Source organism: Desmodus rotundus, chromosome 3 (genome assembly GCF_022682495.2).
Source record: "Desmodus rotundus isolate HL8 chromosome 3, HLdesRot8A.1, whole genome shotgun sequence".
Taxonomy (NCBI): Eukaryota; Metazoa; Chordata; class Mammalia; order Chiroptera; family Phyllostomidae; genus Desmodus; species Desmodus rotundus.
Genome location: NC_071389.1, coordinates 114,845,068 through 114,859,988, shown reverse-complemented (window position 1 = coordinate 114,859,988; position 14,921 = coordinate 114,845,068). Strand labels below are relative to the sequence as shown.

Sequence of the window (14,921 nt, the reverse complement as noted above, 5' to 3'; positions counted from 1 at the left end):
CTGATGCCTCTCGCCCACAAGCCCATGCTCACGGCCATCTCTGAGGACTCAGGTTCCATTCAGCTCAGTCTCAGGGTAACCGTCCCTGTGGGGTGGGGACAGGTGTGTTTACCAGCACAGCCACGCACGGGCTGCGTGCAACACCAGTGTCAGGCCCCAGGCTCAAACAAAACGTGAGAGGGTCTGCCCTGTGGTGCCAGTAGGGTCAGGGCAGGCATCAGGAGGGGCCTCGGAGCAGAGCAGGAAAAAGCACATGGACAGCGGGCTGACTGGCCAGGGATTTAACTTCCGGGTGCTTGCTTATCTCTAGCTGGGATGCAGCGAGGCTGATGGCCCTCTTACCTGCATGATTAGGATGCACATCCCCACCGTTCCAAGCACGTGCTTGTTGTCATCAAACCACATCTTTACCTTTTCATAGCAGCCCTGGGGAGCGAGGAGTACAAGGTTAAGGGCCCAGCGTGATGACGGGCACCCCTCCCGCCCAGCCCCCACCCTCCTTCTCCTCCAGCCCTTGTCCTTGCTCTTTCCTCCTGTCCCTGGTCCTCCTGCCTTTGAGCAGGCCTGCCCTGCCCAGGCTCCCGCCTACAGTGCCCCGCCATACAGCCTCTGACCCCTACCCCATGACACTCCCAACTGTGGGTCCAGGCTCCCCTGTACCCCATTTTCCACCTGCCTTTTGGCTTTAGTCTTATGTACCTCCCATCCCACTTCACATTAAGCCCATTCTTTGTGCCCCAGGACACACTCCCTTCACCCATAGGTGACCTCTTGCCACCACAGGCTTCTGGGAGAAGGACCCAGGGAAGTGGCCTCAGGCCTCACCGTTCTCCACAACGGGGTGGTGCTGTTGCGCCCACAGCCCTGCGAATTCTCCATGCAGCAGCGGTCGGGGACCGTGTTCTCGCCTAGCACTGGGTACCAGTCTGTGTAGTCGGTGACGCCGCAGCAGCGCATCTGCGGGTGGGGGTGCACAGTCAGACACGCTACGGCCTGCCCCTCCTCTGGACCATCCCCTGTCCTGGCCAACCCAGCATCACCGAGCTGCCACCCTGGAGTCCAGCAGAGGACACAGAGGCCTTCTTCTTGTCCCTACTTTTGGCCTCGACTGGGTCCATGGGGGAAATAAGTGACAGCTCCTTCCTGGAGGCCGCAGCAAGGAAACAGGAATGCTGCCTACCCCTTGGTGCTGGGCACTGGGCAGGAGTGCACAGCCCTCTGCTCCCCACCAGCCCCCTGGCTCTGTGCTTGATGGACAGTCCCAAGCTGGCTACCTGCCCCTCCCCAGAGCCTACCATGGAGCGTCCCGCCTGTACTGACTTGTTTTCCTCTTAGAATCAGAGCCTCCTTGCCTGAGCCATGACCAAGAAGGCATGTCTGTTGCTAAAATAAATTCTGTCACTCATTCCAAAGCTTCAGGAAAGGACTTGGATGGTCTGTCCTTCTTGATTATCCTTCCTTCCCAGCTCCCTGTGCCCACTTAGCCACTTGCACTGGCTCCCTCAGGCCTGTCCATACCTGCACCCAGGCTCTGCCCACCTCCCTTCACTCACCTCCTGCCCCTCCCCAGCTGCATCCCACTGTATTGTATCTGACCACCCAGCAGCTTGCACTTAAAATCCGGAAAGCACAGGCACCCTACTCAGTCCCCTGGGCGACCGCCACCCCTGCTCCTGCCTGTTGGCCCCTGCTGTGTGCAGTCAGCAGGGCTGCCTGGTCCTCACCTCGGCCTGGATGATGTTCCAGGCATTCTTCAGCCCAACGTTGTTCTCCGTGTTGTACAGCAGCAGGCCTTCCTTCAGGTCCTTCTTGGCATTCTCGTTTACCTGTCAGGTTGAAGCAGACAGGCAGGACAGTTGGGACCAGGATGCAACCTGCCCAGGTCAACTGGAACTGCTGGCCGCCCTCTCCCACACAAGGGGAGGGCCCTGAGGGTGGGCTCCGCTGGCTCAATGGGGGTGAGTGTGGGGCAGGGTGAGTTCACACTCTCATCTTCGATCTGCATCCACTGACTCCTAGGAGAGCTGAACCCTTCAGGCCAGGGCTGTAACACTCAGAGGCAAAGAGACCAGCCACACATGTAGGCCACCCTGCCACCCCAACCCACAACATCCTCCCCAATGTTGCCCCTGTCAAAAGACCCCCTGGGAACCAGGGAGTGGCAGATCAGTCATTTTGATGTTAGGTCCACCCCTTGTTAGCAAGTAACTTGTCTCTGCGTTATCTGTGATATATTGGAACGCATGTGTCTTCCTTTGGGTGGTTGTGAGAATTAAAGGAAATCACGGTTACAAAGAGCCAAGAATGGGCTGGCATAGAAGGATCTCTCAATTTTATTATTTCTTCCCTTTCACAAATGGAAAAGAATTAGTTTCTAACCTGAATAATGACTCTACCTTTCTGTGTGGCCTGGCAAGCACTTCAAGAACCCAAGGAACAGAGAGCAACTCAGTCCCTGGGCACACGCACAGAAAGAACCTGTTAAGCCCTAAGAGACTGAGTGCTTGGCTCGTCATTCTTGGGAGTACCAGTAAGAACTTCTCCAAAGTGACTGGAAACTATCTAGTGCGCCAAGATCACCCGGGGCCACCCCACCCCGCTGCTGAACCCCACAGCGCAGCCTGGGAGCAGTCACCCTGTCCTCGGAGGTCTCTGGAGAAGAAAGTGTAGCTATCCTTCACTGTTAGTCCTCCTCATGGTGTCACTTGCAAAGTGCCTGCATGTTTCCAGTGGGTTACCCTCAAATAACCCAGCCCAACCACTTAATGAGGTCCAAAACCCTTCTCCAAGTGGTCAGTACAAGTATGCTTGAATGTTCCTAGTGACAGGGAGCTCACTAATGAAAGGGGCAGTCCATAACCTGGGTTATGTGGAGGACTCCACTTTCTAAGACTACACAGGTAGTGAGCCATGTCAAATTCACCTTCCCCAGGCTGCCACCCTGAAACCTTTCATCTGGGCCTTTCCTAGTTCTCCTGACTCCATTCTCCTTTCCTCACAGGTACTACCTGTCAGCAGTGCTTTCCCTCTGGCTTGCCCCAGTTTGAGCCAACCCCAAGGGCAATGAAATTCCTTAGACCCCCCTCCATTCCTGAAGGCTTACCTTGTCCATGTAGACAAAGAAGAGGATAAGTAAGATCAGCTCTGCTAGGAGGATGATCAACAGGACGATGAAAAACTGGAAAGAGAAGGTGCAGGTGTGGCACACGGTGGTGGTTGTGGCCAGGAGTGTGGCACAAAGAAGGACAATGGCAGGGAGGCAGGGGACAGACAACACGTAGCCAGGGCTTCCCAGGTGCGGAGAAGCACCTACTTCTGAGGAAACCCACATAAGTAAGGGAGAGATATTAAGTAGATGCCAATCAAGGACTGACAGAGCTAACCAGGGCAGAGAGAGCCAATCATGAAGAAGAGGAATATGGCTGGGCAAAAACACATTCTGGAAGCAATTCCCCTGGGCTCAGCTCATGTTCCCAGGCCTTGCCTGTGGCTGTGGCCCAAACACAGGGTGATTCAAGCTCAGAGGGTTGGGGTGGGGGTCCAACTTACACTGAGGAGGAGGCACTTATTTTCCTTGATGGCCCCCAGGCAGCCGAGGAAGCCCGTCACCATGACAATGGTGCCTATGGCGATGACTAGGTTGGCTGCTGACAGTGAAGGGAAGCTGGGGGAGAAGGTGGCAAAGTTGCCTTGGGACACGGAGAGCCAAATTCCCACTCCAAGCAGCCCACAGCCGCAGAGCTGTAGAGAAAGGAAAGCCTGTTAGACTGGCAATGCTGGTGCATTCACTGCAGGGGAACTCGAAAGATGCATATCCCCACCCCCTACTCTGAGACACAGAAAGGGTGAGAATTGGGCTACTGGTCAGACATGGTACAGCCTCAGATCATGTTGGTTGTGTGACCCAGACAAATCCCTTTAGTCTCTCCATGGCTCAATCTCCCCATCTGGCAAAAAGGGTTACACAACTTCACTAGGGTCACTCTGAGGATCAAATTAAATGAAACACAGGCAAAAGCATGTGACAAAGACTGCAGGTCCCAGATGCATGTGAGTGGCCGTAGGTACTCCACTTGGCAGGGGAGAGGCCCTAGCATTCAGGAAAGAGTCCAGGGGAAGGGGACATGGTGATCAGAGGAAGCTGTAAGGACTTATCTCTGGGACCAGGAAGAGAATCCAGAGTCCAGTTTCTCAGGGCCAGACCTTCCAGCCACTGTGACCTGTTGCCCTGACCAGCAGAGCCATTTGCCCACTGTCCTCAGGAGGCTGAAGAACACATTTCCCACAGACAGGAGAAGAAAAGGACTAGTTGGGCTGGTAGAGAGGCTGACTGAGGGGCTGGACAGTGTGTATGGCGTAGCAGCCGTCACTGCCTTCTCCACCATCTGTAATCCAGCAACCAGCACTACGGGCTGGAAAACCAACTCCCCAGCAGCACCCCTGGGGCCGCCAACACTGCTCGTTTCACCCAGGGAAGCTTCGGTTTCATTGGCTGCAAATCTCCATGTCTGCCTTATTTTACGCTCGATATAGCTGACACACCCCTCCCTCCCACAGCTCAGGGGAAGTTTGCTGAGTGTGAGAAGCCAATCAATCAGTCGACCAATATTTATTGAGTACCTACAGCACGTAGCATTCTGTGCCAGAAGAGCTACAACAGCTTTAGAGACCTGCCTTCCCTGGGCCTCCAGTTGGGCTGGTTGGGAGCCATAAAGAAGCAGCATCTACCCCTGGCAGTACACACTGGGGCCAAATAAATGGTACAGGAGTTCAGAGGACGCAGTCATTGTCCTGGTCCAAGATGCCCGTTGGTGGAGACAGTCCCTTAAGGATGGGGAAACTTGGGGCAGGTAGAGGGCAAGAATGTTCCATGCAGGTGAAAGTGCAGATGTAAGGGCTGGGGAGGCCAGACATGGATCTGATATCCAGTTCCAGCTGGTCCTGGTTGTGCCACCTTGCAAGCTCCTTTTATGCTACATGAGAACAATAGCACCCACCTCCTGGCTCGTTGTGAGAATTTACATGGAAACAAGCACAGAAATGTGTGGCAAGGAGTAGGTTCTGGTCTCTGAAGGCATTTACTGAGTGGTTCCTGTGCGCCAGGAGCTGTGCTGTGACCCCCAGGAACCAAAGCCAGAGAGGGGACATGGAGGCACCAGTGAGGACAGGGAGCCAGCAAACCCAAACTGAGCCCCTACTTAACAAGTGCCATGCCCCCTTTGAGTGCTGGGGGAGCCGGTAAAGGCCTGGCCCTGGTGGAGAGGGAGCTCCCACAGAGGACGCAGATGTTACACAAGCAAACATCTCATGGAATGCCAGGTGCTGCTATGTGCTGTGAAGAAAACTAAGGATGGGTAAGGAGTTAGGAAGTACCTGGGAACAGAGTGGTCAGGGAAGGCCTCTCAGAAAGGTGGCCTTTGAGTAGGAATCCAAATAAAGAGAGGAAGTGAGCCATACAAATACCTGGGGGAAGAGTGTTCTCTCAGAGGGAATAGCAGTACAAAAGCCCTGAGTGGGGAATGAGCCTGGATGGCCACAGAGCAGCAAGGTGCCCATGTGGCTACACCAGATTGAAGGAGGTGACAAGTGGTAGGGGACCAGTAGGCGGGGTGGCAGGGGACAGATGAGACAGGGCCTTACGGGCATCAGGACAGAAAATGTGGGTGCTGTTATACAGGATTGGAAGCCTCCAGAGCTGGAGAGTGACAGGATTTATGTTTTCAGCAGATTACTCTGGCCGCTGCTGGGAGAAGAGACCAGCAGAGGACACAGAGGAAGCTGGGGCGGCAGTCAGGAGGCTACTGCAGTGCTCAGGCTGGTGGTGGTCACAGCTGGTGGCCGTGGAGGACTGGTCAGAAATGGTCCCATTTGAGACATATTTGCAGGGCAGTACTGACAGGGCTAGCTGGGCTCTAAAGGATGAGTAGGATTTTGATGAATGGGGAAACAAAGGTGGTCCAGATTGGGCATGACAAAGAAGTTGGAAAATTCCCGCGTATTACTAAACCGAAGACTGCTCAAGGAGTACGGGGACGTGGGAATTAGGTAAGTGGAGAAGCTGCCTGGGTTCCCCGCACCATGGGGAGGGGTTCTGCACCTCCTCTACTCTTCAGCAGCCCCATGTAGAACTAGGGCAAGGCTCATGAGGTGTGGGCACACTCAGGTCCAGAGCATCCATCCAATAGGGGCATCTCTAGCTTTGCCAGGGGAATAACCCCTGCAACCACTAGATGGCGCTTCAGGCCGGGTCAGAAGCTCTGGGTTTGCCAGTGAGGTGCTGACACTTTCATCCAATTTATCACTGACTTTCTTCAATCTGGTCAGTATCTATGCTGCCGTCTCAATTCTTCTTTCATTAATCATACGGAAATTCATGATCTTCATATGGAATATTCATAGCCCTAAAAGCCAGACCCTGGAATGAATAAGAGGAAAACCTGCTGCTGCCAGGTCACGCACTGCAGGTAGAGGCCTACTACAGAGCTGAACTCAGCCTCCTGGAGCTGCTGAGTGCTCCACCTGCTGCAGCTGCCGACACCAGGGTCTCCAGGCCCCTCTCCAGAAGACAGTTCTCACAGGGAGTGGGCCTTGTGCGGTGGTACCCTCTGTGCCTCCATTCTCCATTTCCCTCCAGGGGGGAACTGATGTGAGTTCAAGGAGCCTCCATCCAGGAAAAGCTCAACCACTCGTAAGTTCCCAGGAGCCGGTCATTTCTCTGACTTGTTCACTGCACGTTCTTTGACTTTGGCCTGCAAGCCTCCCAAAGACCCACCAGCAGGCTCCCTCCAACACCCTGAGAAAAGGGAGCTAGGGTCCGGTTGCCTATCTGCTTCCCTTCTCACTTTTTGCCTGAGGTGCCACCAAGCCCCAGGCTAGATCCCAGGTGAGATCTGCTGCCTACAGGTGGGGCAACCCACCAGCAGACTGTACCTAAGCCCGGGGTTGGAGAAAGGCATCACTACACAATGTCTGCTGTGAGTGAGACCCCTGTCACTCTTCCATATCCTCAGGGGTCTCTGCTGAAAGGGACCCTGTGTCCCCATCTCGGATGACCCAAAACCAGCACAGCCTCCAGGCAGGAAGAAGATACAAACATCAGGCCCTAAGTTTACAGATAGGGACACTGGGAGGGGACAGGCGATTGTCACATTGCCAGGATGGGCACAGAACCTGGTTCCCTGCCATTTGGTGAAGAGCCCTTGCACACTCCCACTCCTAGGAGGCTGCGTGCGTGCTGATCCCGGGCCATCGGAGGAAGAGTACTGAGACCCCGCCTCAGCCCTTGTCTCATGCCCAGATCCCAGCTGCGCTCCCCTCCCTGCCTCTGGCCTCTGTTTTTCAGCCCAGCCTACACTGACCTGCCTGAATCCTTTTTCTAAAATGCTTCTTTCATCATGCTGTTCCCCTATGTGATCTTAAGATTCTTTAGCTCTCTGAGGCCCAATTTCCTATAAAATATGGGATTTGGACTAGAGAATTTCTCAGGTCCCTTCCAGCACAGGTTTAGCCAAGACAGACATGGTGCTCTCATCTCCTAGCCCAGTGGTTCTCACCCAGGAGCAATTTTGCTTCCCTGGGGACACCCAACAATGTGTAGAACATTTTGGTCGACACAACTTAGGGAGGGGACTGCTACTGCTGTCTAGTGAGTGGAGGTCAGGGGTGTTGCTAAACAGCCACAATACATAGGACCCCCCCCATAAAGAACTACCCAGCCCCAAATGTTAATAGAGGAGAAAGCCTGACCTAGCCCCACCTCACGCCAGGTGTCCACCATCAGAGGAGGAACCTGGTTTGTTCCCTTTGAAGGTAGGGCAGTGTCCTGGCTCCAAGAGGGTCCACACCACATAAGAGGAGAAAAGTGCTGGGAAGACTCCACCCAGGGAGCTCAAGAGGGCCACAGCAGGAGCAAGTAAGTGGCCAATACCTGGTATGTGGTTATGGGCAGGAGGGAGGAGTTGACAGCAGAAAAGGTTTGCTGGGCAGGAGGGCAAGAAGACAGGAAGCCAACATCCAAGAGCAGAGCTGGGGGCAGGGAGAGGGTGAGGCAGCCATGGGAGAGAGGCAGAGCAGGGAAGGGAGCTGCCTTACACAAAGGGTGCCAAGCACAGGAAGGAGGCAAAGTCAGCAGCGGCACAGCCAAAGATCAGGGCCAGGAGCTCAGCTGGTGGCATTCAGGAAAATTCCCTTCCAAAACCAGAGGGTTGTCTCAGCTAAGATGACCGAGCAATAGTCAGCCCTAGGCAGGAAGAGACTGGGGCGAGGCAGGGTGACTCAGAGGGCCAGAATCCTGCCCACGCTAGCACTGACTGACCCAAGGTCACCAGCTGGGCCTGGTCAGGAGCTGGCCACCCTGCCCTTGCCTCTTCCTCCCAACACCCAAGGGCATTTCTAAATTCAGGGCTCCAAATAAATCCATATCAACACTTGGGAAAAGTTCCTACCCTTGCATTTGCCCATGGCCTTGATCTCTGTGAAGGTTGGCTGGGAGTTGGGTCTGTTCTGTTCAATGCTAAATACCTAGAGCCAGAACAGTGCCTTACCCTTGGCAATGCCCTTGGGTCTCCCTCTTTACAGGACCCTTCTGTCTGGGCTCCTGCAAAGGGCCATTTCAGGACCTTCCCATCACCCTGGGGTGCATCCTCCAGCTGTAGGCACTTAGGCTGAGGCCCAGTGGGGCTATGACCAAGCAGTGAACAAGCACTCCAGACTCACCTCATTCATTAAGCCTGTGTAACTAGCCAATATTCCCATGGCATTTTTCCTCATCTTCAGTTCGAACCATATTGATTTGTAGTTTTAATATATGCTCCTGCCATGTATCCTTATGTATTTTTCATTTAGGCATTTCGTTTCTCTGGGGGTAAGGCCCATAATTTCCCCTTCAAACCAAGTTCCCTCCTGAGCTTCTATCCCCATTTACACACTGCTTAGAGCTCAGAGACAGCCACTCCCTGTGCCCCCTCATAACTGCCAGCAGCCTCTATCCCCTTTGTTGGGGGTGGCCCTTACTGGAGGTGACCTCCTGTGCCTGGGCTGAACCCAGAGTAGAGTATATCAGTAGTGAACCTTCTGTGTAGACTAATGCCCACCCTCATTAAAATGCCAGCACTTCCAGGGCCGGGTTCACATCTCTTCTACTGCAGGGCTCATGAAGTGCTATATAAATATTGGACGGACAAATAGATAGATGGATGCATGGGATGGATGGGGGGTGGAGAGCACCTGAGCAGAATGTAGCCTGGGAACAGGACCAGACCCAGCACAAAACCCACCTGAAAAGAAGCCCCTCGTGTACCCCCCCTTCTCTACTTCTATTACAGGACCCCAGTACACTAAGCTACTCCCAGTTTACCTGCCTGGTCCCTCAGTTGCCTCTAAGTCCCCTGCTTCCCTTGCCCCAGCCCCTCTGGAGCCCATCACACCCGCTGGCTATTTTCACCCTGCTGCCTGATGCATCTCCACAGAGCCCCCAGCCCAGCCCCTGGCCCCCCATCCAGCTTCATTCCCTCTTTACTTTGCAGGAGCCTTTCAAACACTAGGTCTCAGCACTCCCTGATGCTCTTTATGAGCCAGAGCCAAGTACAATATTTAATGGCATTTAATAGATTAGTGGATGTGGAAAATAAAAAAGAAAACCAAAGTGACTTTAATTTCACAGCCTGGCACATGGCTACTAATGATCCTGCCTGGCCCTGGAGCAGCCAGCCTGCCAAGAGCTCATCACTGGGAGAAGGGGCAGCACATCAGTGCCGGGGGTGGGATTGCTCTGTTGCATTTCGGGTGCCCCTTGCCTCCAAGGGGCCCTTGCATTGTCACAGGTATAAAGGGGGCAGACCACACTTCTAATTCTGCACAGAGCAAAAGGACAGCAGAGACACAAAGATGTCTTTGCCAAAGTCACCCAGCAGGCAGGAGGATCAGAGCACAGAGGTGGCCACTTGTGTGAGCTGTCCCTGGCCCCATGCAGTCCAGCCCCTCCTTGGGCACCCCAGGGTCCTGGGGCTCACCACCCCACAAGATGCTCCATTCCAGTTATACACAACTCTAATCACTCAAGAATTCTTTCTTGGTAACTCAGGAACCTACTCTCATGTGGCTGACATGCCTCAGTCCTACTTTTGCCCAAGAAGCCCACCCAGAACAAGTGGCAGGCCTCTGAATGTCAGAGGGCCGGTGTCTGACATTCTTTCCCAAGGCTTCTCCTGGCCTATTAAAGGGCTTTGAGGTCTTTCTCTTCCTATGAGTCACCTTCCACTAGTCATCACTGTCCCAAACTGAAAGTCACGGTCCAGCTATGGAGGGCCCAGCGCAGAGTATAGAGACACCACTCTCCCCTCCTCCACGCCAAGCTCTATACTGTTAGTAATGCAGCCCAAGTCTCCCCTGCCTTGGCTGGCAGTGGCACAGTTTGTCTGTCACACTGAGTTTGCATAATTTGAAGCCAAACAGCATGGTTCCTCAATCACTCCTTTGTGACCCCACACTTTCTCTCGACGCCTCCCATCGTCTTCACAACTTCACTTTACAGCCCCCAGTATCACCAGCTTGCATAGGTGATATGGAGATCACACCCATATTTCTGAACTGAATTTTCCTCCAAATAACTATTACATAAAGCATTTGCATATTTAAAACCCAGTTACATTTTGATGACTGCAGAACCGGGTTATTTTCTGTCTATGATGGGTCTAGGGCCGGGCACTTCAACATGGACAAACGTAAGGGATGTTGTGTTGGGGGCTGCGAGTCTGGGAGGTTAGTAACGCTCCTAAATCCCATGTTTCCAGAGTCCACTTCTCTCCAGTGAACTTTGTAGGGACACTGAGAATGTGGTAACCCCTCCCCAATTCACCAGAACGCCCCGTCTGTTGACAGTAGATCCCCTTACAATACCTCTTCGAGTCTAAAACTCTAAGAAGTCCATGGGGATGAGAGTCTATGATGAGGGAGATCCCACCTGAGACTTTGAGGATAGCCCATTGCTGCCCCCCAGTGGTTCCCAGTGGGGAGTGGGAGCAGGAAGGGCTGGACCCACCTAGGGAATGCTGGGGTACAATTGCTCCCTATGTCCCTTCTTCTGTCCACCCTCCCAGCCCACCTGGGTCCGGAATGAACTTGACAGGGAAGACGGGCAGTCCTGCCATGGCTTGAGGCCTGCCCGGCGGAGCTGCAGTGGTGTTGGATGGATGTTGAGTGGTGCTGAGGGCCCTGGGCAAGGGGAATACCCAGTTCCCAGCAACCCTGGCCCCTAGGGGGGCTGCTCAATGGGCCTGCTGTCCTTTGGGGTAGATTAGGGGTGAGGCACGGAGGCTGGCTTTGCTGAAGCACTGCCTACCTGTTTGGGCTTCCTGACCTGGCCTCAGCCTGGAAGGTATCTGCCCTGCCAGGGGCTCATTCCAGTCAAGGCATCTGTGGGACCCCGAGTGACATAGTTCTGGGGCAGGGAGAATCTGGGTCTGTCCCAGGCTTCAATGGCTTTGCAAGGCACTGGTGCTGAGATTAGGCCCAGTCCCCAATATAGCTGATGCTTAGAGAGTAAGGGGCAAGAACCGGACATGGGGAGGGGAGGGGGTGTCCACCTGTGCCCCCCCAGCACGGCCCCCTTGAACTCGTCTTCCACAGCCATTCCTCTCTCTGGGAGAAAGGCTTGCAGAGCAATGGAGCTCACCTCCCCCACCTCCACCTGCACCCCAGTTCCCAGGCCATCTGGACTCCTCAGCTCTGGCAGCAGGTCCCAGATCAATTTTCTCAGGTGCCAGCATCTTGCCATCTTCTCAAACTGACCTGCAGGCCTACCTGCTCCTTGGAGAAATGGAAAAGGAGGTGGAGAAAGCTCAGAATCCCCCCGCTCCGAGAGAGCCTGAAGTGCGACTGAGGCTGCTGGAAGGAACAAAGCCAGAGGAACGGCCCCCAGAAGGACCACAGAATGATGTGTGGCTGGATGCCAAAGAGCAGACTGCCTTGTAAAGGAGTGATCGTTCACCAGTCCATAAACATCGATCCAACACAACTGCAACTCTGCCGGGCAGGCCTCAAGCCATGGCAGGACTGCCCGTCTTCCCTGTCAAGTCCATTCCAGGCCCAGGTGGGCTGGCAGGGTGGAGGGAAGAAGGGACACAGGGAGCAATTGTACCCCAGCATTCCCTAGGTGGGTCCAGCCCTTCCCGGTCCCACTCTCAGCTGGCAACAGGAGGACGGAGGCCCTGACGGGGAGATTTCGCTCAAGGACCTTGGCAGATCACACATGGTGAGCACACAGCTGTGTTTCATTCCTATTCAGGAACACACCAGAGGGGGTGGGCCAAAATGCTTAAGGGGCAGGGGAAGGGAGGACTTCCCAAGAGAGAGGCTGACAGTCCACTGTCCTGGCCCGCCTCTGGAGGTTCTGTTCCGTAGGCTAGTCAGAGGACTGCCCTTTACCAGGAATGTTGAGGGGGTGACCCTTGGAAGTGTCTTTTCCCCAAACTCCAGAACTTGTCAATACTCAACAGAAAACAGCTTGGAGTCTCAGGCTACCCACACCCTGTTACTGTCAGGCATGGTGCTAGTGTGGGAGGGGGTGCTCATTATGCTGGCACAGCAAGGGGGGTGGGGTTGTACCTGTGCCCCCATAGGTCATGGCTGCTGAGCTCCTGGGCCCAGGGACAGCCATGGGGAGACAGCTGGGACCACACACTGTCTGAACTCCCAAGGTCGCCGCAAATTGGGAGCAAAGGCACCAAGGACTCAGAAGAGCTTGTCAGAGGGGTCTGCAGAAGGGACTTTTCCAGTCACCAGCATATTTTTTCCTTGCAGCATTTGTTTTATTTTGTGCATCTGGGGAGGAAAACATCTCTGACAGCATCAGAGCACAGAATAATACGTGAAGCCGAAGCTGCCATGGGAGAGAGGGATAGGCTTAAGAAACCAACCTTCAAGGATCACATTGAAACTGGGGCCTCCTGGGCTCCCCTGAGGAAGCAGAACTGTTAAGAGCCCAGACCTCAGGCCTCGGAGCCCAGAGGTGGTGACATGCCGTGCGGCTCTGGTGAGACATAGGCTTGCTGAGACATTTCTCCGATAGAAGACCAGGGCAGGAAAAGCACCTCCCCAGCACTCAGAAACACTGAGAAGATGAATAATATTATGCCTGCTGAGCACTTTGAGTTCCTCAGAATATGAATATCATACACGGTATTGTGCTATTATTCAAACTCCTTGGAAAACGCAAGGGGAACAGGACAAGGATACCTTGAATTCATGTCACATCTTTCGGGCAAAGACCTCAATCTGTGAGACTACAACTCATCCTACAGAATGGGGAGAGGGTGGATCCCATTCTCCCTGTTTGAGGAAAGGAGCCCACCCTCCGGAGGTGAAGAAAAGTCACAGAGTGAAAATCATCCACTGCCAGGTCCTTCTCCTCAGCGGGGCTGCCTCTGTTCCATGCATCACATAATGGAGGCCCCTTTAATAAATGAACAAGAGTGGCCTTCTATGGGTTCAGTTCAGCAAATCACACTCTACAATTACACATAGAGATATCAGGAAAGATTGCAGCTGACAACCAGGTCCATCTCTGGCTGCAGCACAGCCATCCACTCGTACCTTTGCTTATAGCCCTTGGAATTGGCCAACACATGACTGGACTTCTCTCTAGGGAAACTATGCCCACAGCCCTATTATCTATGCTGCCAAACAGGAGCCGTGTCCACCCACGCCAAGATTTGGCATTTTTGACATGCTTTCTGGGGGACACAAGCCAGTTAAGTTCAGGTCCCTCTGCCAGATTTGGTCTCAGCACCAACTTAAGTGACACTGAGATCCCTCCCCACCCTGTGCCAAGCTCTGCCCATCTCTTCATCCTCCTGATAGAACAGGAGACCACAGCCCACCCTCTACTATTCAACATGTGCCCCGCAGTTCAGGGTGCTCTGCCCATGCAGTCTCACCAGGTGAATGTGTGCGAGGGCACAGAGCTTGTCCATGGGGGAGCCATGCCTCGCTCCCACACCGCACAGCCCGACTCGCCACCCCAGCTCCTTGTCACTGCGCTCCTGGGGGCAGTAAAGCACTAGCACTTGGTAAAGCACAAAGCACTCGGTTCTGAGAGCTTTGCCTCTTCTGCCTCATTTAATCCTCTCAACCCAACGAGAGGGTTGGGGACAGATTATTTTTGTCCTCCCTGTTTTATAGATGAGAGAAAAAGGCACAGAGGTTCAGTGGTGAAGGAACACAGGACACCTGACTGCAGAAACCCTGCTCTGGCCCACTGCACCCCACTGCAGAGACCTGGGTCGTCCCACACAGGCCAGAAAGGTGTCCCCTAGACACGTCCTCACTTGGGGAAAGGAGGGCTCGCCACGGTGTGACATGTGTGCGTGAGCCTCTGTGGCCTGGAAACCTACTTATAGACTAGGAGGGCAGGAAAGAAAAGTCGGGACGGCGGTGGTGTGGCAGTGGTGATGAGGATGGCGGTGATGGCAGTGACGGAATACTACTGACGACGCCAGCATTTACTGAGCCCATCCTACAATCTAGGAACTATGCCAACCCCTTTCCACAAAACCACACAAGGTAGTTACTATTATCTCCCCCACTCTGCAAATGGGCAAACTGAAGGATCAGAGGTTAAGCATGTTGTCTAAACCCACACGTGGAGTAAGCAGACCTGGGATTTTAATCCAGTTCGCTGTGACTCCAAATCCTGTGATTGTAACCTCTCTGTGCCTACAACATACAGACCTAAGAAAAATACCAAACCTCATTTTATTAAGCATTTTTTCAACAACTTTCTAGCCTAATCTGAATTGAGGGAAGTGGAAACTAGTGCCCAAGAGTGCAGGAAGCAAGCACAGCCCCAGTTGGGGGTGGGGGGCAGAGTCTGGGCCCCAGGTGCCTGGCTGGCAGGTGATAGGCAGGAAGGGCGGGTCAGGGAG

The 14,921-nt window shown here is 53.9% G+C and overlaps 1 protein-coding gene across 3 annotated transcripts in view; it reads right to left on the bottom strand.

Moving 5' to 3' along the window:
* Positions 1-14,921, bottom strand: part of TSPAN9 (tetraspanin 9) — a 210,358-nt gene that overhangs the window by 4,616 nt on the left and 190,821 nt on the right. For all 3 annotated transcript variants that reach the window (XM_024568643.4, XM_045199745.3, XM_024568569.4), the window contains 5 exons: positions 3,550-3,741; positions 3,104-3,178; positions 1,725-1,826; positions 826-957; positions 343-426 (listed from right to left, as the gene is read on the bottom strand). In XM_024568643.4, coding sequence (XP_024424411.1) covers positions 343-426; positions 826-957; positions 1,725-1,826; positions 3,104-3,178; positions 3,550-3,741 — 585 coding nt within the window. The remainder of the gene's footprint in view (positions 1-342; positions 427-825; positions 958-1,724; positions 1,827-3,103; positions 3,179-3,549; positions 3,742-14,921) is intronic.